At 37.3% G+C, this 24,533-nt stretch overlaps 1 protein-coding gene across 2 annotated transcripts in view; it reads right to left on the minus strand.

The window, feature by feature from the left end:
* The window catches only part of COL25A1 (collagen type XXV alpha 1 chain), a 455,439-nt gene that overhangs the window by 131,278 nt on the left and 299,628 nt on the right, over positions 1-24,533 (minus strand). For both annotated transcript variants that reach the window (XM_068542313.1, XM_068542312.1), the window contains exons 6-7: positions 12,836-12,862; positions 12,668-12,694 (exon numbers count right to left, since the gene is read on the minus strand). In XM_068542313.1, the coding sequence (XP_068398414.1) occupies positions 12,668-12,694; positions 12,836-12,862 (54 nt within the window). The remainder of the gene's footprint in view (positions 1-12,667; positions 12,695-12,835; positions 12,863-24,533) is intronic.

Genomic DNA, 24,533 nt, shown 5'->3' on the forward strand with positions numbered 1-24,533 from the left:
AATTCAAGGAACATGTTAAGAGTCCCTTCCATATGAAAAAGTTTATAATCTAAAAGAAAATTCTGGCGCTGGCATTCTAGAAACTTCTGACTTCTTCAACCATTAAGAAATATAAAGAAATAGGGTAGCTAAGAAACAGCAACTGAGTTCTGAATTAGTTCTCAAACTTTTCTCTAATATTAAAGTCAAGGCAAGTATTTGTTCCTCAAAGATGATCATGAAAAAGCTCAGTCAGTAGACTCTACTGTGAAGTCAGAGCCAAACTGATGTCATAGGCAAGGACTATCGTGGAGATCTTTCCATCTAACTTTGCAAAGGAACATTGAGAATGGTGTTCCTTGCAGGCTAGGACGTGCACAAAGAAAAATTAAGCTTGAAATTATTAAAAGTTAATTTATATTAACTTTAGACAATTCTTTAGACAATTCTGCATTGCCATACTGAACACAGGAATACTTTTTTAAAAGACAGTTAAGGAAGATGTATCCATTTTATCCAAAAAAAGTTAACAAACTGCTTTGAACATTTACCTTACTTTTCTTAATTGGAATCAGAGTATGAACAAGAGTAGGTTGGTTCACATTTGTATGTGTTTAGGTCTTGTATACATGAATAATAATCTATGCTTATGGAGAACTCTGTTTCATTAAGACAGTATAGGCAGTGCAATTGTAAGTAAATATCCACACACACGTATGTGTATATATCTATCTCTATAGATAGAATAATTCCTGTTAATGAGAATGATACATGTACTAACACCTACATACAGAATGATATGTACTATAATATTTTAAACCATTGTTGGTGCAAAAAGCAAGTGTTTGATATGAGAAACAAGTTGTACACCTTGAAAAAGACAAAATAACACAGTATATGTAACTTAGAACTAGGTGTGTTTTAGAAGAGTCTCTGGTGTGTTCTGTGTTTGGGCACAGCCTTCTCAGTCACATCCTTCATTCCGTACTTCCTACTTCACCAGTGGAAGAATCTCTCTTCAGCAATCCCGGAAATCTCACATGGTGATGGCCTCCTCTAAGTCATGACAGGGTCAAGAGTTGGGCGCGATATTTCAAAGTTGGGCCACAATTTTAATAATCTAGATAACTAGATTAACTCAGCTTCTAAAAATAAGCTGACAAAAGGCCCAAGGAATAAAGCTATTTTTAAAAACAATCGAATTATTCTTAATTAAAAATCTGGTGGTGTCTCCTATAGCTTTTTTCCTCACCTGCCAATAAACTTGGAATGTTCAGGCTGACATGTCCTTTTGAAGACATGGTGAATGAGGCAGGAATTACCACCTGTTGTCCCCTTGTACTTCCTAGGGTTATAGTTAGTTCCTTCTGTTTCACATCACGTCACACAGGCTTCAAGCCAGAAAAGCAGTGACACTCTGCCATGCCAATTTCTCTTGTTTACTCACCACCATTTCCCTATCTTAATTCTTAATTCTAATGAATTCCTTTAGGCCTGGAGCTAACTATAGTTCCTATCCTGGAAAGAGAGTCAGATGTTCCTAGTTCTTTGGTATTCTAATGCTACATTGGAGGATTTGGATGCCACCTTATCGGTCACTTAGGCTTCTTTATGAACAGATTCATGCTAAACTTACAAGGTAATAAAGTATGATAAGAAGGCCCAGAAGTTTCTTTGGTATGTGGAATATAAAAAACAATAGTGTTGCATTGTTGTCATTATTATTATTATTATTTGTGTGTAAAACATTCAAAAGTTCACTTGTGCTAATAAAAATAATAGTGGTCAGTAAAGTTTCCTCTGAATACCAACATTTTTCAAACAAAATTTAACTGACTTCCAAGCAATGAAAATCAAAGCTTCCTGACTCCCTCCAAAGCTGCTTTAGAATTGTATGTGAAGTAGGACCTTGCAACTGACATCTTCTTCCTACAAAGCCAGTCCTGTTGGCCACTTGTGATTTACAGGCTGTGTCTGCTACGAGGAGCTGCTGGACACATTAGTGCATGTATGCTTATGAAAGGATGCTGCCGTCTGGCACTAAATGACTTTCCAGAGACCCATCTCACTCAGACCTACAGGAACTGTTCTCCCTGAACATGATCTGTCAGTGCATAAGCCATTATTCCACCCATTCTGAAGGGATGAATCAAAAATACAGTCTTGCATTCTAGTTCCTTCTGCGAATCCTGATGCACCATTAAAAATCTGCTGTTTCACACTTTCTTGATTTCTATTTAGTTCATCCACCTCTAACATTTTGTTGCAATTATAATTCTGCATTTGGGAGTGACAGAAAAGGAATGGTGGTAATTGTGTTGGATTTTGTTGGTGTAAATTGCTTATAAATTGCTGTATTTCCTATTTGCAATATGCTCTTTATTTATAGATATTACCAACTATAGTATGTTGGGGGTTTTTTTGTCCATTTCAAATACAGAGTTTAATATATTTACCTAAAGGCTTACTTTCTCTTTCTTATATAATATTGAAAGTCACCAACCACAAATCTGTCTTTCCCTCCACATTTTATTATATGCTCCAGTTGCAGGCATTAATGCAAATCATAACTCCATAGTATATGGATTAATAAACCTAATACTCTTATGTTTGAATTCATGTGAAAACTATCTTGCTTAAATATAAGAGAATAAAATCATCTGTATAGTTTTGAGTTTCAGAAAAGATCATCTTTTTATCAAGGAATTCCTTGAATTATCTAGAAAACATTTCACAGAAAGCAGCACTTGCAAAATTCAAACAAAAGAAATATAAATGTATTAATATTAAATATACATACATATATTTTTCATCTGAAATCTTTCATTCCACTCATTTTCAAGAAAAATGTGAAATGGTGCACATTAGCCTGAAAAGACTGTAAGGTATATGTCCAGATATATAAACCATGAAAAAAAAGTAAAATAAGTAAAAAGAAGAATATTGCATTTGATATGAGCAATGAGTACAAGTGTGGACAAATGAAATCTTTACTTCATAAAATATAATGAGTAGCTATTTTAATATGAAGGTCATTGCGCTAAAAGCGACTAAAAGGAAATCCAACAGCTATTTAAACTGGTTGGCATCATTCTCCAGAATTCCTTGTCAGAGGATATACTTAGGAATGGATTTTGGTTTTATTGTAATACATCTATGGTCATTAATAGAATTTTCAGTTAAGGGCTCAAACCTCAGGCTTTCGACTAGTGTGCGTGTGTGTGTATGTGTGTGTAGTTATAAGGGTTTTGTGAAATACTCGCTTTAACTTCCAAACTTCTGTATAAAAACTTATCCCACTGGATTACTATATATATAGATTCCTTTGTATAATACTTTACATTAGACAAAAATTTTAAGATTTAAAGTGATGTAAAATAGGTAAAGTCACTTCCTCAACTTTTCATAATATCTATTTTTTTTTCCTTAATGGGCTCAGCTATACAATCAATAACTGAGATATAATTTGCAACACTGAATTCCAAGGGAAGTATTGTCTACATATCAACAGTTGTTTGCAAAAATAATTTATCCCTTAAATTAACCCACTTTAGGACAAATTTACAAATGCTCCTGGGCTCTTAGTGGTTTGAAGTATGACAGAACACTTAAAAGAGAACTCTGATTATAAAATATAACAAGAACGTTTGCAAATTTTAACGAGCTTGCTGTTTCCACGCCAACTTCTCCCAAATGTGGAAATCATTAAAATAATTTTCTCACAATTTATTTCTTTCCACTGTCTTATATCCATTCCCTTTTCACAGGCAATACATTCAGTATCAAATGAGTAGTATATTCATTAGGGCTAAAGAGAAAGGCAAGGGTTAAGTAAATAAGAACATCAAATTAATATCCAGGCCTAAATGCTTTAGCAGAGCCAAAGAATCTGTTTAATCATTCAAGTCAACAAAGGTTAAGATAATAAAATAAACTTCTAAATGCTTTCCTTTTCTGGAACTTAATCTGTCTTGCTGAAGATGTTTTTAAGATGCTATCAGTTTTGCATAGTCCCAGCTGTTATGAAAATTTACTTGAATACACTGGGAAGAGAAAAGAATTTTATGAAAATAGTTAAGCAGAGCTCCTGGGTGGCTTATTGAAACTGTGAGAGCTCAGGATCATTTAAAACCAGCTGTTGGCTGATGATATTGAGACCAATAACCACTAAATCTTTTATTTATCAGGCCTCTGTGTTATTTGGCAAGGTGATGGTAGCCAACTGATTAGAAGATTATAGTCAAAAGATAACGTCATGATGCTTGTTCATTTTATTGCCTAAGTTTGACTAACAAATTTACCACAATTTCAGAACAACATAACACCTTAATTTAAAAAGACAGTATTAAACATTAAAATAGCTTTGCTCATTTTTAAGGCTATGTTTTTAAGTCACTAAGATAGAGAAAAGAAATCTGAGTCATTAACATCAAAGCCCAGGGCTGTGGTTCATGATGAGGGCAGAGGCCCTAATGAACTGGGCAACAAGCCCTCTTTAATAATGAAGGAGAGAGGGGTAGTAGTAGGGTGTGCAGATGACAATGGGAAAATCTTGGAGAGTCCTGAGTCTTTTACACTTGACATTCAGGTTCGGCTACTGATCAAGAAATATAACTCAATCTCTTTTGCAAAGAGAAGCTCAGAATAAAAGCAGAATCAACAAAATACCTTGTAGAACATGTAAGCACAGCATTATGAATTGAGGAAAACAGACTTCATTCATTTGGTTATCCTGAAGAAAAAAGGCACTAAGAGCAAATATACCAGGATCTTGCTATTATACAATTTTCAAATTGGTGCCCTTGAGCTGGGAAGTGAAATTGTATCACAGCAAGCTTACTGGGTATCCTGACGTGCCTTGGACAAAGGTCAGCATTGCCCTGCCTCCCTATGCTCCATGAGGAGAGATTCTAGGCTGTTGCTAAGTGGAATTCGTCCATTCCTTTGGTTTTTGGAAGGTTGGCACTCCGTGAATTGTAAAGACTGTGACTGCCATGCTTGCAAAGGAGAAAGATGCACCTGTTTTCATTTGTGCTCCCCAACATTTTCAAGCTGATTCACAAAGGCATGAACTCTTAAAGTTGAAAAGAGTCCTAGCAACCATTTGGAGGCAGCTTGGCATTGTGGAAAGAGGGCAGAACTTGACATTTGTGTTTGAGTCCCAGCACTGTCTTTTGGTAGATGTGTGTGAGAGAACTAGATCAAGTCACTTAACCTGTGTGACCTCAATCCTCATCAGAAAAAAAAAAAAAGGTCATATTAAAATTTGTGCTACTAAATCACTTTTGAGTTACTTTTGAGGATACATGGAAAATGTAATTTGTGAGTACTGAGGCTTAAATCCTGGCTCTGCCACTGGCTGGCTCTGTTTTCTTAGAGGAAATATTTAAACTTTCTGAATCTTGGTTTCCTCATCTATTAAATGGAAATAATAAAAGTAACTATTTTATAGAGTTGTTGAAATAATACATATCTTCACAGAGTGGTTGGCATATTTTAAGAACTCAATAAAAATTATTTATCATTATTATTGATGTTATAAATTGAGCCATGGATATTTTGGTAAACTCTATTGGTTCACATTGAGGTTGATGACTATACCAACGACTTTATTGATAGGGAAGCAGCGTGACCCAGTGGGAGGAGCCCAAGCCAGACGCTGAGAGAGCTGGGTTTGAATCCCATTTCTACCACTTAACAAATCATGTGAACTGGGCAATTTACTTTACCCCAGATTCTTCATGTGAAACTTGAGGAGAATAATCAACTATGATCTGTTGAGGGCTTATTATAGATTTTTCATACATTATTTTATTTAATCCTTCTCATAACCATGGAGACAGTGGCAGTTAGAATTGATCCTTATCCAGCCTGACTCCAGCCCATGTGGATATAATCATCTCACTCTACTGTGTTCACTTTTCCTATATTTTCTCCCCTGATAATCTACTTTGCTGAACTGTAGTAAGGCTTAGAGATGATGTGTGTATCTTGCCTAGAAAGGTGTTCTGCAAGCTGTACGACTCTAAGTAATGAGCAATTGTAATTATTTCATGAGGTATCATTTCTCAGTCCAACTTTCGTTCAGTCTAGGAATCCCCCTACAGCTCCCTTACAGCGGGTCTTCAATCTCTGCTTGAATACAGAATAAAGGCTTAGCCTCAAAACTCTGTAATACAAACGTATGAGGATGAAATGAGAAAACTGAGCATGGGCATGGTAGCTGACAGCACAGAAAAAGCACCCTCCTAACCATATAGCCGAATGGCCTAACTGCTGAGGTGCAATGTTTGACTGCAAAAATGAATTGAAGATTAAGAGCAAATCTGTAATGACGTCTCTCCAAGAATCAAGGAGGGAAGTGCAATTCTAATGTCAGGATGCATCCATCTGTGGAAATCTAACCCTCAGTGTCTTGTAGAAGAAAACCAAATGATATCAATGGTTATTGCATTATACCTAAAATTGTAGGCTTGAAATTGGTTCAATGTATCCTGACAGAAAGCTCATGCCAAAAAAGTTAGCCATTTCTTCTGCATTAAATCATATGCCATCAACAGCATTCAAAGATAGTCAACTTTCCTACCATTTACTTTTAACTTCTTGCAATCTGACTTTCCCTCTCACTACTGAACAAAATGCACCCTCTTACAATCCCAAGATTCCAGAACACCAAATCCAAAAGTTTTTTTTATAGATCTCATCCCTGTGGCTTTCTTTTAATTAAGAATGTTTTGTGGGCCACCCTCACTTTTTTTTTTTTAAAGTAGTTCTAGGGGACTTCACTGGTGGTGCAGTGGTTGGGAATCCGCCTGCCAGTGCAGGGGACACGGGTTCAAGCCCTGGTCCGGGGGGATCCCACATGCTGCAGAGTAGCTAAGCCCGTGTGCCACAACTACTGAGCTTGCGTGCCACAACTACTGAAGCCCACGCACCTAGAGCCCATGCTCTGTAACAAGAGAAGCCACCACAATCAGAAGCCCGTGCACCGCAACGAAGAGTAGCCCCTGCTCACCGCAACTAGAGAAAGCCCACAGGCAGCAATGAAGACCCAATGCAGCCAAAAATAAATGAATAAATAAATAAAGTAGTTCTGCCTACTGTTCAAACATTGCATGTCCTGGTTCTTCTTCTGAATGCTCACTCTCTTTTTCCGATGCTCCTTTTCAGCCCACTCCCTCAGGGTGGATATTTCCTTTTTTTTTTTTTTAAGATTTTTTTTAAACTAATTTATTTAATTTATTTATTTTTGGCTGCGCTAGGTCTTCGTTGCTGCGCAAAGGCTTTCTCTAGTTGCCGCAAGTGGGGGCTACTCTTCATTGTGGTGCGTGTGTTTCTCATTGTGGTGGATTCTCCTGGTGTGGAGCATGGGCTCTTGGCGTGCGGGCTTCAGTAGTTGTGCCTCGCGGGCTCAGTAGTTGTGGCACACGGGCTTAGTTGCTCTGTGGCATGTGGGATCTTCCCGGACCAGGGCTCGAACCCGTGTCCCCTGCATCAGCAGGTGGATTCTCAACTACTGCGCCACCAGGGAAGCCCCAGTGCGGATATTTCTAAAGTGGTTCTATGTTCACTCTTTCACCCTCCACTTTGCTCCCTGAGGTCTCAATTCTTGCTCTGGGGGTGTTCAGCTACATAGCTGTTACCTCCAGCTGCAACACCACCTCAGAATTCTAGTCTCATATTTCCAACTGCTTGCTACATTATTCCAATGGAATAATTGGTCAAGACCGCAAATTCAGCACAATTAGGATTCAACTTATCATTTATCCTACTGACTCTCTTCTGGCCAACGTTATCAAGGAGTCAAGCCAGAAACCTCATCTCTAGCTTTACCTTCTTTTTCAACTTCAGCCCTTACATCCAATTAGCTATAAGACTTGTATTAAATTTTCACCTCAGTACCTTTTAATTTGACTCCCTGACTGCTTCTCTTCTTCTTTTTTTAAAAATTTAACATGATCACAACTTTAGCCATGGTCACAGATTTTGGATGTAAACCCAATGTAGATCAAATTCATCTCTCACCTCCTGCTTCAAGACTTCACTTTTGTCCATTTCTCCTCTACTAGTATCAACCCTGGTTTTCCCTCTTTGTCTGCTCAGGTTTTTGCTTGGTGCTTGTGGCAAACCCTATTGATGACATGATGCAACTTTCCTTTTGAATCCCATTGCCAACATACAGCTTTCTCCAATATTCTGGTGACCCCTTTGGAATTTCTGCTTTGGCTCACCAACTTAGCCCCTCTCCACTGCTGAGCTTCTCATTCTGATACTGAACTTTCTGCTCAGTGTGGCCCTGTGCCTCCAGTGATACCTGATGTTCCAGACTGAGCCCGCCCATCCCCTCTGCTCATCTCTCCACTGAGGACTGGACATTATTCTCATAGCCCAGACTTCTTTGACCTTGTCCAGATGACTGACATAGTTTCCTGGTCTACTTGGTCTCCATGCTTTCAGTCTCTTCCAATTTCTTTCCATACTGGACACTATTACCTTATAGATTTTCATAAAGAACATCTGGTGGACTTCCTTGGTAGTCCAGTGGTTAAGACTCTGCACTCCCAATGCAGGGGACACAGGTTCGATCCATGGTCAGGGAACTAAGATCCCACATGCCGCATGGGCGCAGCCAAAAGAAAACCAAAAAAAAAAAAACCCAACAGAATCCCAGGCTCCTCCCTTCTCTGGGATTCAGGAAAAGAAAAAAAAAAAAAATTGGTAATTACACTAAATAGTCTAGTGGTAATATACAGCAAATGATATACTCAAAACTCTTCAGTGGTTCCTTATTGCCCACCACACTAGACATTCAAAATGCTCCATGATGTAATTTCAATAAAAAAAATTTCAGCCTTATATGATACAATCTTTCTATATTTAACCTATTCCCTTGGCAAATGGAATATTACTGTTCCTTAAATGAATCCTGTCATTTCCTGCTTGTATAATATTGTATGAACTATTTCTTCTTCCTGGAATGTATAATGTCTTGCTCTTCATCTAAGCTTTTAAAGATTACCCATGTATCAAGTCCTAGCTCAAGTGTCACCTTTTCTGCAGTTATTTTTTAAAATGGAAGAATGTTCAATTACGTAGCATCTCTTAGTATGGCTATTTAAGGCATATAACATAATACCACATAGTTTTCTTGTCAGGCACCCATGAGATTACCAGCTGCTTGAGGGCAGTAATGATGAGATAATATTTTACTCTAACATTCAACAAATATTCATTAAGTCCTTACTGTTCTGGTGATGGAGGTATGAACAAGACAGACGGAAGTCCTTGCTCTCATGGAGTTTTTGTTTTAAGGAGAGGCATGTTTTACACATAAGAAGCAACTAAATAAACAAAGAAAATAGGATAATCTCAGATTTAGATTGGGTAGTTAGGGAAGTTCTCCCCAAAGAGGTATTTGAGAGAAAAATCTCAATGATAAGAAGAACACAATCATAAGACCAGAAAAGAGCAAACAGAAAGTCATCAAGTCGGGAGTGTGTTGTGTTTAAAGAACACGTGGATGACAGAGTGGCTGGAGCATAGTGGGTGGAGGGGAAGACTAGTTCGAGATGAGGTTATAGAGGTAAGCAAGGGCCAGATCTTGGAGGCCAAGCAAGGTGATTTGGATTTCATTCTAAGGTTTAAAACAGGGAGTAACATAATCTAATTTACAGCATAAAATGGTCTCTGGTTGCTGTTTAGGCAATGGATTGTACACAGTAAGAGTGGAAGCAAGATTAATTGGAAGACTACTGCAGTGATCAAGAACATGAGATGAGAATAGGTTGAATTTGCTGATAGTAGAAGAGAGAGACAAGTGGACCCATTTATAGTCTCTATAGTATTAAGTAGGGTACCTTGAACATGGTAGACACTCAATATATATTGATAAATATATGTCCAAGTGTTTCAAGATAGTTTCACCTTCTTAATTTGCATTTTATTTTCAAATTTTTCCTGCTTTGATTCACATAATATGGCTTAATATATTCTTGTCTGGCACTTGGCGAGCCAAAAACAAAACAAAAAAGAAACGAAAAAAGAAGGACCTCATGTTCAAGAAAACAGCATAGATCCCAGTGGAAAGTCAGTTAACAAAGAACTAAAATGATGTAAGATCATATTGTTAAGTTAATTGTGGAAAGAAATAAATTACTTGGAACAAATGGTAAAAAGTGGATTTCAAAAATCTACGATAGGGCTTCCCTGGTGGCGCAGTGGTTGAGAATCTGCCTGCCAATGCAGGGGACACGGGTTCGAGCCCTGGTCTGGGAGGATCCCACATGCTGCGGAGCAACTGGGCCCGTAAGCCATAATTACTGAGCCTGCGCGTCTGGAGCCTGTGCTCCGCAACAAGAGAGGCCGCGATAGTGAGAGGCCCGCGCACCGCGATGAAGAGTGGCCCCCGCTTGCCGCAACTAGAGAAAGCCCTCGCACAGAAACGAAGACCCAACACAGCCATGAATAAATAAATTAAAAAAAAAAAAAGAGTGGGGTAAAAGATATAACAATTGAATGCAATGGCCAAATCTTGATTGGGTTAAAAAAAAAAAATCTATGATAGGATGGAAATGGAAATGGTATTCAAATACAAAGATCTACATTTTAAAAAAGAGAGCCTCTGTCAGCATCAGCTGGAACGGTGTGCCCAAAGAGGATGTGGGTAAAGTTAATGTTCATTAAAATTGAAGACTTTTCCAGTTCTAACTAACTTTTGATTTTTCTGGAAATGTAAAATCTTCATTTTGCCATCTTGATATGTGAATTTCCTAATAGGTAGCTGACACTACTTATATTAAAATTCTAAGATCACTGAATGTGACCTGCCTTGTTTGTAAATTAGGAATCTGAGAAAAGACAGGCAATTCGGTAAGTTCTCATGCTCACATTCATGTATACTTCCCAGGACATTTAAATTTTTATCCATAAAGATTCATCCTACATTATGAATTAAATCCAAATTCCTTCAATACAAAGCTAAATCCAAATGAAAATGGGATCAATTTTTGCCACTTTCCAGCTAAAATGCTAAGTGGCCCCTGAATCGTGTGAAACTTGGCCCCAGTCAGTGTGAAAACTGGCTGAAATCTGTATGAAAGGCAGTCTGGGTTCGTCAAAGTAGTTCATGAACTTTGGCCACACTTGCAAGGAACCTGGTCCAAGTCTTAGTTTGTAATGCAACATGAAACCAGGTGAATTGCACATGGTTTCAGGTTTCCTCCTGGAAATTTGGCCTAGCTTTATAATCAATCATCACTTTTTGGAACGATGAAAGCCAACACACCTTTTTGAAACTGAGGACTGTGTGCACACTGATGACAGCTAAGCTGTGAACCACCCTTTCACTTCCTTTGCCAAAAGAAGATTTCTCAGAATAGAAACAGTTTCCCTCTTACCTGGAAAGGGCAAGTTGAGTGATTTTGATATTGCATGTAGAAAGAAATAATACTCAATACATGGAGACATGCCATGTGAAATAATCACCACATACGGAGCAAGTGGCTACATTCTAATCATTTAGGGTTATGAGAATTTTATTCCATTCACATCCATGACAGATATCATGATGTTTAATCTCCTTGACCATTAAGATAAACTTTGAACTGGGCATCAGATAGAATAACTGCCACGGTGACTATGCTGAGACATAGTCATTATCTCCATATGAAGAAATGGCAGAAGAATAGAAAGGAAAGGAAATCATAGCATAATTTTCATCTAGTTTAATAAACAGGAGGGATAAGACTACAAACTTTTCAAGTTTGCATTGACTACATCTTTTGCAATAAAACCTCTACTGCGGTGTAAATGAATCCAATAATTAACTTCACAGACCGCATTTTACAAAAAACCTACACAGTGTCTGTTTTCAACCTGAAAGTTTTAAATGTGCTTTTCCACTGTAAGAAAGGACTCTCTTCAACCAAATACTCGCTTTTGTGCATAGTGACACGAGAAAATTGAGAGGTATGTCTGCACGGAGCCACTACATCATTGGAACAGTATGTCTGAACATTTGGGTAATAAGGCACAGATGTGAAGCAGAGGACTTGGCACTACCAAGGTAACAATCGTGTTATAATGGTTAAAAGAGCCACATTTGAGAAGAATAAAAGAATAAAAGAATAAAAGAATGCCCCTCCTCCCTGGAATGTTAAATTATATTACACCTTTTATCTGCTTAAAAATCTATAAAGAATAAGAAATTCAAATAAGTATTATTCAAACTTATAATGAATAAAAATATAAAATGCATTAATATTTTCATCTATAATACAACACATTTATGCCATAGCACATAAAGTTTAACTGCAGAAAAAGGCCAAATTCAATAGGAATCCACGTGGCCTCTATATCACAAAACAACGCATACAAATCTGAAGGACCCAATAGTCAATGGAAGGGTGGTGGTTGCTGACTTTTAGTAGTGATTCTGGCCCTTAATCAGTAGGAATCATTATTGTAGAGTGTCCCATTTACAGGTATCAAGTTAGGATAATGCAACAAGATACAAACATTAGTTACAATTAAGGCTATTTCAGTTATAAGTGGTATGGTATTTTTGTCAGCCATTACTAAACCACATGACACAAAGGCAGTTATGAAGCCAGGGCTACTTTAATTCAATGAGTTTGGAGCTGAAAACTATTAATAATTTTCTGCCCAGGATTGGAAGAGTATAACTTACCCGAGGTCCCTGATCACCCTGTTCTCCCTGTAGAGTAGGAAAATGAGAAGATAGTTTTAGAACAAAGTCTGTAGATGCTCATTAAAAAGATCTAAATGTAACATAGTATAAGTCACACCAGTATGGATTTCCACTAATTTAATTTGTTCCTGCTACACATTTTCTTACCTTATCACCTTTTGGACCAGGAGGGCCCTGAAATAAAGAGAAAAAAAACATATTTTAAATAAATTTCAAAATATATTGTAGCTTAAATAGATAGGCTAGGGTTAGTCACAAGATTCATGCAAAGGGCACAGAGTTGTACCTGTCAGTGAGGTTTCTCAAGGAATTTTAGGTTCTAAACTATACTTGTAATATGGTTAGAATGTGAAAATGGTATTATATACATAAACAGGAAAGTATACATAAGTATATAATATGCTGAGTAAATTTTCACAAACTAAACACACCTAATGAAAGTAGAGCCCAGCTAAAGGAACCCAGAAGCCCCTGTTGTGACGTTCCTTGTTACTGCTTGCCACCAATAGTAATCACTATTCTGACCTCTGGCAGAATAGATTAGTTTACCTGCTTTTGTACTTTATATAAACGTACTTATATAAATGGAATCATCCATTATGTGTTTAGCCTCTTTTGCTTAGTATGTGTGAAATTCATGCAAAATCTTGTGTGTAGTTGTAGATTGTTTGTTTTTACTGATTTATAATATTCCACTGTGTGAATAAACAATTATTTATTTATTTATCCTACTGTTAATGTCCATTTGTTTCCAGGAGTTTTGGGGTCTTGGTTATTACAAATAGTGCTGCAATAAACATCCTAGTATATGTGTGTCGGTGAAACATTGAATACATTTCTGTTGGGTGTATATCCAGGAGTGGAATTGTTACATTATAGAGAATACATACGTTTGGATTATTAGTTAGTAGATATTGCCAAATAGTTTTTCAATGTGGTTATCAATTATACTTCCATCAGCAATGTATGAGAATTTTCAGTTCCTCTATATCATCACCAGTACTTGGTATTTTCCATCTTTTTCATTTTAGACATTCTGGTGGGAGGTGTAGTAGTTTCACACAGTGTTTGAATTTGTACTTCTCCAGTAATTAAGTTGAACTCCTTTTAATAAATGTATTGGCCATTTTGCATCCTATCCCGTAAAGTATCTGTTCACATCATTTTCTATTGAGTTGTCCTATTATTTGCTAGAGTTCTTTACATATTATACATTGCATTGACAGATAGATAGACAGATAGGAGTCCTTTACACACTCTGAATATGAGTCTTTTGTCAGAAAAGGATATATTTATTGCAAACATATTCTCCCACGCTGCATATTGTGTTTACATTCTCTTAAAGATGTTTTTGATGAATAGAAGTTCTTAAACTCAATTTAACACTTTTCCTCTTTATGATTATCTCTTTTATTGTTCCACTTAAGAAATCTTTGCCTCCTTCAAGGTCATAAAGAGGTTCTTCTATGTTTGTTCTAAAAGCTAAAAGCTTTATTATTTTATCTTTCATATCTAGATCTGAATTCATGGAGAACTGATTTTGTGAATGACGTGAGGTTAAAGTCAAGATGCTTTTTTTCCCCGTGTGGATATCAAATTAACCCAATACCATTTATTGAAAATGCCTCTTTTCCCCATCACAGTACAGTGTTACCTTTGTCATAAATCAGATAACCATATATATGTGGGTCTTTCAGGAAATTTCTATTTTGTTGGACAGCTGTCTATTCTTAAGCCACACTGAGATTTTCTTTACTTTTGAACAAAAATACTAGCAGGAAACATGAATTCTAGAGGCATCAGTATTTTTTTTTCCTAGCTCTTAAAGATGAAGTCATGTCTCAGGGCTCAGCCCACCTGCGGAAGTGGAGCATTTCAGAGTTATCTTCAATCTCTCACCTTCTTTTTTGGCAGGGTTGGGAGACAAGGACAAGTCTAGACAGGAATAAAGCCAAGGTCCTAACGAAGTACCCCTTCTGAGGTCCAAGTGGGGACCGCTATCTCACTTCAGGTGGGACTGTAAGAATGCTCCACCTACCAAAATACCTGCTGCTAAACACCAGTTACAGAGGAACTGTACCAAATTCCCATTCTCAGTTGCAGCAATTCTAACAGCTGTGAGGTTATCATGACATTAACAATAACAGGAACAGCATGTCTCATATTTTGTATATTTTACCATCAACAAAGAACTTTCACCTGTTACTGCATTTAATCTTCTCCCAACCTAATGAGCAAAGTTTTATGATATTTCTTTTACAGACGCCAGAAATAAAACTCAAAGATTATCAAGGTTACGCCTCTTGTAAGTGAGTTAGCCAGGACTTTAAGCTAGTCTGTGTGACTTTAAATGCAGCGGATCGCAATGCTAAGTGTTAGGGCACAGCTCTAGAACTAGATTCTCAGGAAGACTGACGGCCATGTATCTGGTGCCTGCTTTCAACAGGTGCCCTCTTGAATGCCTCCCAATTGCCTTTTTCTTTTCTTTTTTTCTTTCTTTCTTTTCTTTTTTTGGCAGAGCCACACAGCTTACAGGATCTTATTTCCCCAACCAGGGATCGAACATGTCCCCTGCTGTGGAAGCACGGAGTTCTAACCACTGGACCGCCACGGAATTTCCCCAATTGCCTTTTTCATAGTGTCGTGGACAGTGGTCTCAACATCTCAAGTTCAAAATGCAGGAAAGAGGAATTGTAGAGCATCTGGGAGAGGGAGAGGGGGCCAAGATAATGGAATCAACTAAACAAATCCTTTTCTTTCTTAACCCCCCAAATAATTTTGCCATTAAAAAGGGGAGCTAAGAGAATTATTTTTCTTAATGTTTTCAGCAAATCAAGTAGTGAGTCATGAGTACAGTCTGTCTGTGTACCTCCGTAAAATTAAGCTTAAGAAATTTATTGGTCATTCTTGACACGCACAGAATGCTCATTAATGCTCTACAAGTAGGATTTTATTTTTGGTGGGGCAGAGTCAACCCAAAGAAAAGAATGAGAGGACACCTACCATCAAGTTAAGAAATGCAGTGGAGATTCTGGTCTTGATTTAATTAAGTAGCATGTTGTTTAACTCTAATTAGATCTTTATATACATTTGGTGAATGCCTATAAAGAGTTTGGCAATGTTCTAAGCACTGGTAGAGGATATGGTGTGACATGCTGATTTAGAAAAGCTAAACAGGCTGTTCTAGAAAAGCTAAATAGCCTGTTGCCAAAGTCAAACACTTCTCCTATACTGGTGTTAAGAAAAATGACCCCTAGAAAATCCAGCTACTGTAAGGTCACTTACAATTACTGTGGACTTGTCCCCAGCCCCTCTCCCCTACGTCCATCAAAAGCTTCTCCTCTTTAAAGTTTAGTTTGCTTTTGCTTGTGAGATTTCAGAGGCCGAGGCTTTCGTTGTACCAGTCCCCCAAAGGGACTTTGTTAGGTGATATGGCATGTCTGAGGTCAAAGCTTTTATGAAATTATTTTACAGTGGGGAACAGAGATGAGCCTTTTCCCCAAAGTCCAATTACTAATGCTAAAGCCACATGTGTCCTCTAGAGCTCTTTAGACAGCTTGCCATAAGCAAGGATGCTTAATTCATGAACACATGAAAATTTGCATTTACAACTGAGTAATAAATACTGCTGCTTCAAAAGGGGGTATTTTTGAGTAGACAGAATGGCGTCCTGGCACCTGCCAGCTCAAGGCAGAACCGAAGCAGAGGTCAACCTCCATCCACAGCTGTGGCGGCTGCTTCGGACAATCCAGGCCCCACTTGTGCTCTCGGGTTTAATGGCAGGTGTTTTCTTCTGCTCTGAGTAAAATCCACTCTTATTTCTAAGCTGGACCCTTTCACTGCAAACATGGGTTAAACATGTAGAAAAACATGAGCTACCTTACTAAGCACAGATAGTATTTCAAAATTTGGGAGCCATGATTCTTTTTAAAGTCAAAACATTACAATCGAAAGAAAGGTTTCTTTGATTATTAACTTTTAAAATTAAAGCTGGGGCATGATTTAAGTTTTTTTTTTTTTTTGTCTTTAGAGTAAAGCAAAACAAAACTCTCTGGTATTAACTACAGGATAGGCAGCAATACAAATTAATGAATTATTTGAATCAGAGAGTGTTTTACCCTGGCATTTTGCTGCTTCCAACTACACCAAGTTAACGATCTAATATTCAGTGGACATATATGTTGTCCAGGTATCAGTATCAGTGGCTGGTTGTTAACTATTTGAAGGTAAAAGCCTGTTGCTAAAACAAGGTTGAGGTCAATGGGAAGGAAATATGGTAAAATTACTAGTCACAATTAAGTGAATAGTGAGTCACAGCCTTATATGAGGCTTCTTTTAGGAGTTCTGTCCTTCTGGTCTGGTCTAGTATGTTGGAGTCAGATCTTTTATAATGTCCACTTTAATAAATAAATAAGAATATTTGAAATGATCTTTCTAATTATTTTTACATAATTAGCTCTAATTACATAAATTTCAAAGGTGCTAACAACGTCTTTATTATTAGTGTTGCTAGTAGTTGGAGAGTTTCTTTTAGAGTGTTGTTAAAGTGTTATTAATTTACTACCAAAGTATTTATAAATTTCAGTGGCAAACTTCAAATTAGCTCCTATTCAAATGACTTCAAATACAGAACTTAGTAGCAACCTATTTGTATCAAGCCTTTAATGTGGGCCTATAATAATTTTAGTCTCCTGAATTCTATTTCTATGCAAACAACTAAGGTTTTAGCTCTTTTTCCATGCACTATTATCTATTTCAATTAAATGATAAAAACCAAATTAAAAGCACAGGAATAAGAGGAACAATAAATGAGATTCAGGAAAATATTGGATTTCAATCTACATAAAAGTAATTGAAATATAGCTGGAAAAGACAGATATACTCAGAGGGGTTGGATGGCCCAATAAAGGACTTTTACTCACCAGAACTGTAAATTTTGTCTACCTTGAACTGGCAACAGCTAAAAAGGGAATGATTTTTACAAGACGGCAATCATGAAAACAAAATTAAATTCCGCTAAAGGTAGAAAAATGGAAAGGGAGCAAACCCTGGAAATTCCTGACAGCCAGAGCTGCTGAAATATGAATGAAGTTATGATTTCTATCCCAGAAAAGTGTAGATCATTTGTATTTTTGAAATATAACAATTCTTGTTCTGATGAACCTTTGCATTCCTGTAGAATTATGAGGAAATGCAAGTTTCATATTCTAAGCATTTATGGCCAACTATCAGCCAGGCAATGTGCTCTGAGTCTGGAGGATGGACATGTAAATATAATTATAACTAGTGGAATAAATGCTGTGTTGTAGGAGTACAGAGAGGAATGAAGGTAGGAGAGCAGGAATTAAAAAATGACATTGGAACTGGCTCTTGAAAGTTGGCTGAGATAAGGGGGACTGGGGAGGAGTGAGGCTGTTCAGGCAGAAGGGATGAATGTGCAGACGTGTGAGAGGACATCCTGCCATCAGATGAGGAGTTCAGAGTGGAAAGAACATATGTGGTGTGGAGAGTGGAGATGGGGAATAGCAGGAAAGAGATTTGGGAAGACCGGCTAACAATACCCAGGTCCCTGGGCTGGATTCTGTCATCGATTTAACAAGGGGGTGCTGAGATCAAGTGTGCCTTATGGAACTCAGAGAGCATGGAATGCTATTCTTCTTAGGAAGTTGTTGCCTTGGTCCAAGGGAGAGATGGCAAAGATCTGAATTAAGATCACGACAATCAGGACACAGGAAAAGTTCTAGATTTACGAGACATTTCTGAGGCAGAACCAACAGCAAAGTTAACTGATTGGACACGGGGGCCATTGACATGGTTGAAGAAGTTCTGTTCACTTGAAGTTCACAGTTTAGTGCATTTGAAGAAAAGTGTTGGCCTAAGCTGATTCAATCCTGATAAACACAGCAGCTCCAGAGCCAAGCGAACCATGTAAAGTGTGAAATCTAGTTTTAGGGATGTTTTTCAAATCCAAGCAGGGTATTAGCAGATTTGGCTGACCTGATCAGAAATAGCTGAGAAAGAGAGAGAGAGAGAATTCTCTATCATCACTGTTGGGTAAAAGGAGCATGGGTGATAATACAATATGGCGGCCATACTGTGCTGCCACCATGCAGAAGCCATCCTTCTTCTAATGTTAACTTATGAATAAAGTACATTCCCTTCCTCTACTTTTTAAACTGTAAACTTAACATGGAATTACTATATTTTAAAAGCCATAATTTCCTTAATTTTTTAGGGATAAAGAAGACAGAGTCTGCTGCACGGCCATTCTCTGGAAGCACAGCACAACCTCAGTAGCCACTGCATGTTTGATGTCTATGTGCTCAGGCACCCTTGCAAACATTATTTTATCAATATTCAAAGTGTCCCAGGGAGGAAGGGAACACAAAGTATCCAATGTTCCCTTGAACAGTAGGATAGAAGCCTCAGTTCTACTGATGGCAAGATACGTCCCTGACTGTATCATTAACTTGGCCCATTGTGCCAATGAGATAGATACTCAAATCATATAGGTACAAAGAAACTGAATTTGGTACCTTGGTTCTTAGCATGTATCTGAAACTGCACAAAATCATACTGCAAATAGTATTAGCAATGGAAAAATCTACTATTTAGTGGAAAAATAGGGACCCTAGCTATTTACATGTGGATAAATCTACCTTGCTTCTGAATAAAGTGCAGTTAGCATAGGTTCACCTCTAACTAAAATGTGAACATGTGTTCTTCCAAGTGTATATCTCAACCTTGAACTCATATATATCGTTTTCTGCTTTACTGGCATAATATATTTTTAGGGGCATTTCTTTCTCAAATCACCAATTTTTTTGTTTGTTTGTTTCACAGACTTCCAACTTTGCAAGTAACTTCAGCTAGTAATGTGTAAATTTAAAGCTTTTTATGGAAAACCTAACATGAAAATGTAGGAGTTCCTATACATAAGTATAGATCAGTGTGTGTGTGTTTGTGTGCGTGTGTGTGTGTGTGTGTGTGCGCTTCCGTATAATTTCTTTTCAAATGCTACAGAAAAGAGTAAAAAATAAAAAGGAAAGTATAATTTGGGGGAATTAATTTAAAATAAAATACATAAATTATCTTGGTGATTAAGAGCTCAAGGTTTAGAATCAAACAGATCCAGACTGAAATCCTGGTTGTGATCACCTGTGTGATCTTTAGCCGATTAATTAATCTCTTTGAGCCTCAGTTTCTTCATCTGAAAAATGGGGAAAACAATGCTTACTCTTTGCTTAAATGAAACACTGTCCACAAAGCAACTTGTAGAATGCCTGATCTACTAATGGTAATGATTTTGAAGCACACGCTCAATATTTTAAATATTTTAACCATGCTAAACATAAAATTAAATTTCTTTTTCAGATACTTGACCTGAGGATGAAGAAAGTAAGCATATTGATTTCCTAAAATCACAAGGCAATGCAGTGAGAAATGTATTATGTGGAAGGTTGAAAACATTTCAAGAATATGTGGGTTTAATATAGTTTACTTCAATGTACAGGAAATATCACCAAACTAAACAAAGCAAAACAAAAACACTTAATTGTTTTTTTAACCATACTACTTTAATGACTAAACAAGACTAAACTTTAGGCCCTGGAACTACCTAGTCGCCCCTAGCATACAGTAGATAATCAGTTCTCGCTGAATCAAAACACCCAGAAAGACAAGAATGCAATAAAACTCTCCGTGTTCAAAGCAGCAACATATAAAAGAAATATACAAGAACCAGATTCAATGTTGCTGCAGAAGAACCGTGTTTATTATAGTGTCAAACTCTGCTAAGCCAGGGAAGGGAATTACAGCTATAAACAGATTTATAGCTTCAGACTTTACACCTTTCGTTTTGCATTGAAGATTAAAAGAAACCAAGCAGAAAAGGGGGTCGGTATAAAAAGAAATTTAAAATATCAAAACCAGCCCCACTTATTGAGAAGCTAATTTTTACAGCTCTTATTTTCTGGGCATTTTCTGTAGTAAGATGGTAACTATAAGTTCTTTTGTGATGTCAGCTTGAGCCTTGAACGAGGGACTATACGTACCCATGATCAGTCTTAAATCGTAAGCAGCTGCCATAAGGAAACAATTAGTGAGGTCTAGCACTAAAAGAAAATTTAGAAAAACCAAACATTAAAAAAGGACTCTTGAAAGTTAGGCTGATGTAGCTCAATGGAGTTAAGGGCTTATAAAACAGCAGGAATCAGGGAAGCTCACTCTGGCTTTCTTTTCTAACGCAATACAAATCAAAGACAGCCAAATTACTTCTCCTGCCAATCATAACCAAGAGGTCCCTTCTTTCTAGAATCATTCCTTACATCTAAATATTTTAAAAGATTGCTAAAATTTTTATTTGTTTAACTTTGCTTTTTTTTTTTAAACTTATTTTTAAGAGGTCAAATAAAATGAACTCCACGGTGAAAGACTTGGAATCCTAAACATTCCTTTTGTCGAAAGGAAGTATCAACTTGCTCTCTAAATGCCCATAGTAGCCCCTGTGATTTTACAGCTAATGGTGTAAACTATCCTATAATACTCTTAGTGTCCTCAATATAATTCAAATGTATTCAGAGGTAACATCCATCTTTAAACCTGGAGTTTAATTTACAATAATCTGTTTCTTCATGTTGCCTACTATACTGCCCCCAAATAATTTTTCCCAGACTATTTAAGAAAGCCTGGTTTGAAGGTCACTTTGATTCTTGACTTCACTTGTAGTATCTCATAGAGCAATATTGATGTTGTGCAGGGCAACTGAATACAATCCAGGGATGAGGGTAGGATGTCCCCTCTGGGTCTAACGAGACACACAGAAGGGATGGAAAAAACAACTGTCAGATGAGTCTGGGAGATCCTGAATCTCAGGGTTCCTCTGTGGTTCCTGAGCTTCCTATGTAAATTAGAAGCTCAATCTCCCTCATTCTCAGCTGATGATTAAACAGAGCAAAAGCTTTAATGTAAGCTTCTACAACTACCACACTCTCCATCTCCAGATTTTCTCGTATCTTCACCTCCTCTCTCCTGGGAGTGAAGGGACTATCATACCTATTCTCCCCACCCTCGCCCTGCTCTTCATTGTTGCTCTCACTTGTCTCTTCAAGAAGTTCTCTTGGCTTAATTTCCAAAATATACAAATAGCTCATACAACTCAACAGCAAAAAAACAAACAACCCAATCAAAAACTGGGCAGAAGACCTAAACAAACATTTCTCCAAAGAAGAAATACGAATGGTCAAGAGACACATGAAAAGCTGCTCAACATCACTAATTATTAGAGAAATGCAAATCAAAACTACAATGAGGTACCACCTCACACTGGTCAGAATGGCCATTATTAAAAATTCTGCAAATAACAAATGCTGGAGAGTATGTAGAGAAAAGGGAACCCTCCTACACTGTTGGTGGGAATGTAAGTTGGTACAGTCATTATGGAAAACAGTACGGAGGTTCCTCAGAAAACTAAAAATAGAATTACCATAATGATCCAGCAATCCCACTCCTAGGCAAAAATCCAGACAAAACTTTAATCCCAAAAGATACAAGCACCCCTATGGTCATAGCAGCACTACTCACAATAGCCAAGACATGGAAACAACTTAAATGTCCACTGACAGATGAATGGACAAAGAAGATGTGGTGCATATATACAGTGGAATACTATTCAGCCATAAAAAAGAACAAAATAATGCCATTTGCAGCAACATGGTTGCAACTGGAGATTATCATACAAAGTGAAGTAAGTCAGAAAGAGAAAGACAAATATCATATGATATCACTTATATGTGGAATCTAAAATATGATACAAATGAACCTGTCTATGAAACAGAAACAGACTTACAGACATAGAGAACAGACTTGTGGTTGCCAGTGGGGAGGGGGTTGGGGGAGGGATGGAGTGGGAGCCTGGGGTGAGCAGATGTGAGCTATTATATATGGAATGCATAAACAACGAGGTCCTACTGTATAGCCCAGAGAACTACATTCAGTATCCTATGATAAACCATAATGGAAAAGAATATATATATATATATAAAAGAATTGTATATATATATGTATAACTGAATCGCTTTGCTGTACAGCAGAAATTAATACAACATTGTAAATAAACTATACTTCAATAAAGAATAATAAAATAAAACAAAATAAACCCCATTACGGTTCCCTTGGATTCTTCTCCTTGGTCTCCAAACACGTTCATTCCCCCTCTCCTAAAGCCAAAGGAAAGAAAAGTTGCCTTTGCCCTCCATTCCCCCATTCTAAGGTCGTGACTTCTTACCATCTCCATTGAACTTCCCTAAGTAATAGACTGGTCACAGAAAGAAAGGAAATTGAATTTGAAGGAAGAGAAAGTAAGTAGCAGAGTAGAAGGCATATTTTTACATTCTAGCTTTGGGAAAAATAAAGTAACATGAGTTGAAATACATATTCGTCTTGAGGGCATTTCTTTCCATTAGGAAGAAGAAAGCTGAGCTATGGGAAGGGAAACTGCTGAGCCAGTCACTGGGGCCCTGGAAAGGAGTCACCCTGGGCTAAACTAAAACTAAATAAACCACAGCTTTGAGGAGGGAGGGTTGACAAAGCCCATAAGTGTCAAGATTGCCCAGATTTGTTTCTAAACCTTTTGTCTTTTCACTTTACTCCCTTCATCAGCTATCAAATATACTATTTGGCTTTACCTATTACCTGAATTATGTCCTAAATTCTTTTCCAAGCTGCAATCCTGCATTCTCAACTGCTCACCAGATGTCTAAGCCAAGAGAGGCCATCATCAGCTCAAACTCAACATTTTCCAACCAAACTTCTCAGTTTCTACTGCAAGCCAATCATGACCTCTGACTTCCCTATTTTTGTTTAACACACTGCTACTCCTGCAAGCCTAAAAGTTCAGTGTTACGTTTGATTCAGTAAATAGGATCTATTGACAAGTCCTATATTCATTCTCCCCAAAATCCTTTGAATATAGCTTCCCATGTTTGTTGCTAGTACCCTTGTGCCTGGAAAACAAGAATAGTCTATAAGCATCTTTGGTCTTCCTTTACTCTACTTCCTCTTACATTCTTTTGGCAGGCTATGTTTTCTAAAGTGCATTTCTAAACGTATCATTTCTCAGCTCAAAAAACATCAAGGGCTCATTTGTAATCCACTCTGAGAAAGTTGTTATAGGCAATGAGCCTCCATGGATGCAAAAGCTATTAGGTGACAGGTTTGGGGAAAGCAGGCCAATACCACTGACCTGCCAATCAACCAAATATTTTATGCTTCTTGGTATGATGAAATAAGAAGCATATTACACCTTTATAAGAGACTCTTTCTGAAAATTGAACCAGAACCTAATCAAACCTCTAAATAGAACTTGCAAAAGATATTTACAAGAAATACAGAAGATAAGAGAATAAGTTCAAAAGCACCATAAGGAAGTCAGACCAATCCAGAATGTGGGGCATTCTATAAATAGGATGAATGCCCTGAAAAAACTGATGACATGAAAACATAAAAAGAGGAGGAAGATGACTATAGAATAAAAGAGACTGAAGAGTTATAGCAATTAAATTCCAAGTGTGGGCTTTACGTCTTGATTCAAACCATCTATAAAGAGACATTTTTGAGATAATTGGGGAAATTTGAATATGGACTGGGTATGATGATATTTAAAGAGTTATTATTAATTTTATTAGGGTTAGCAATGAAGTGATGGATATGTTACAGAAAGGTCTTATCAGTTAGAGATTCATATTTCAGTATTTGCAGATGCAATGACATGATATCTAGGTTTTGCTTTTAAATACACCATCAAAAAACAAAGCAAAACAAAATAAATGAGAGGAAGGGATTCATG

Source organism: Eschrichtius robustus, chromosome 4, assembly GCF_028021215.1.
Source record: "Eschrichtius robustus isolate mEscRob2 chromosome 4, mEscRob2.pri, whole genome shotgun sequence".
Lineage (NCBI taxonomy): Eukaryota > Metazoa > Chordata > Mammalia > Artiodactyla > Eschrichtiidae > Eschrichtius > Eschrichtius robustus.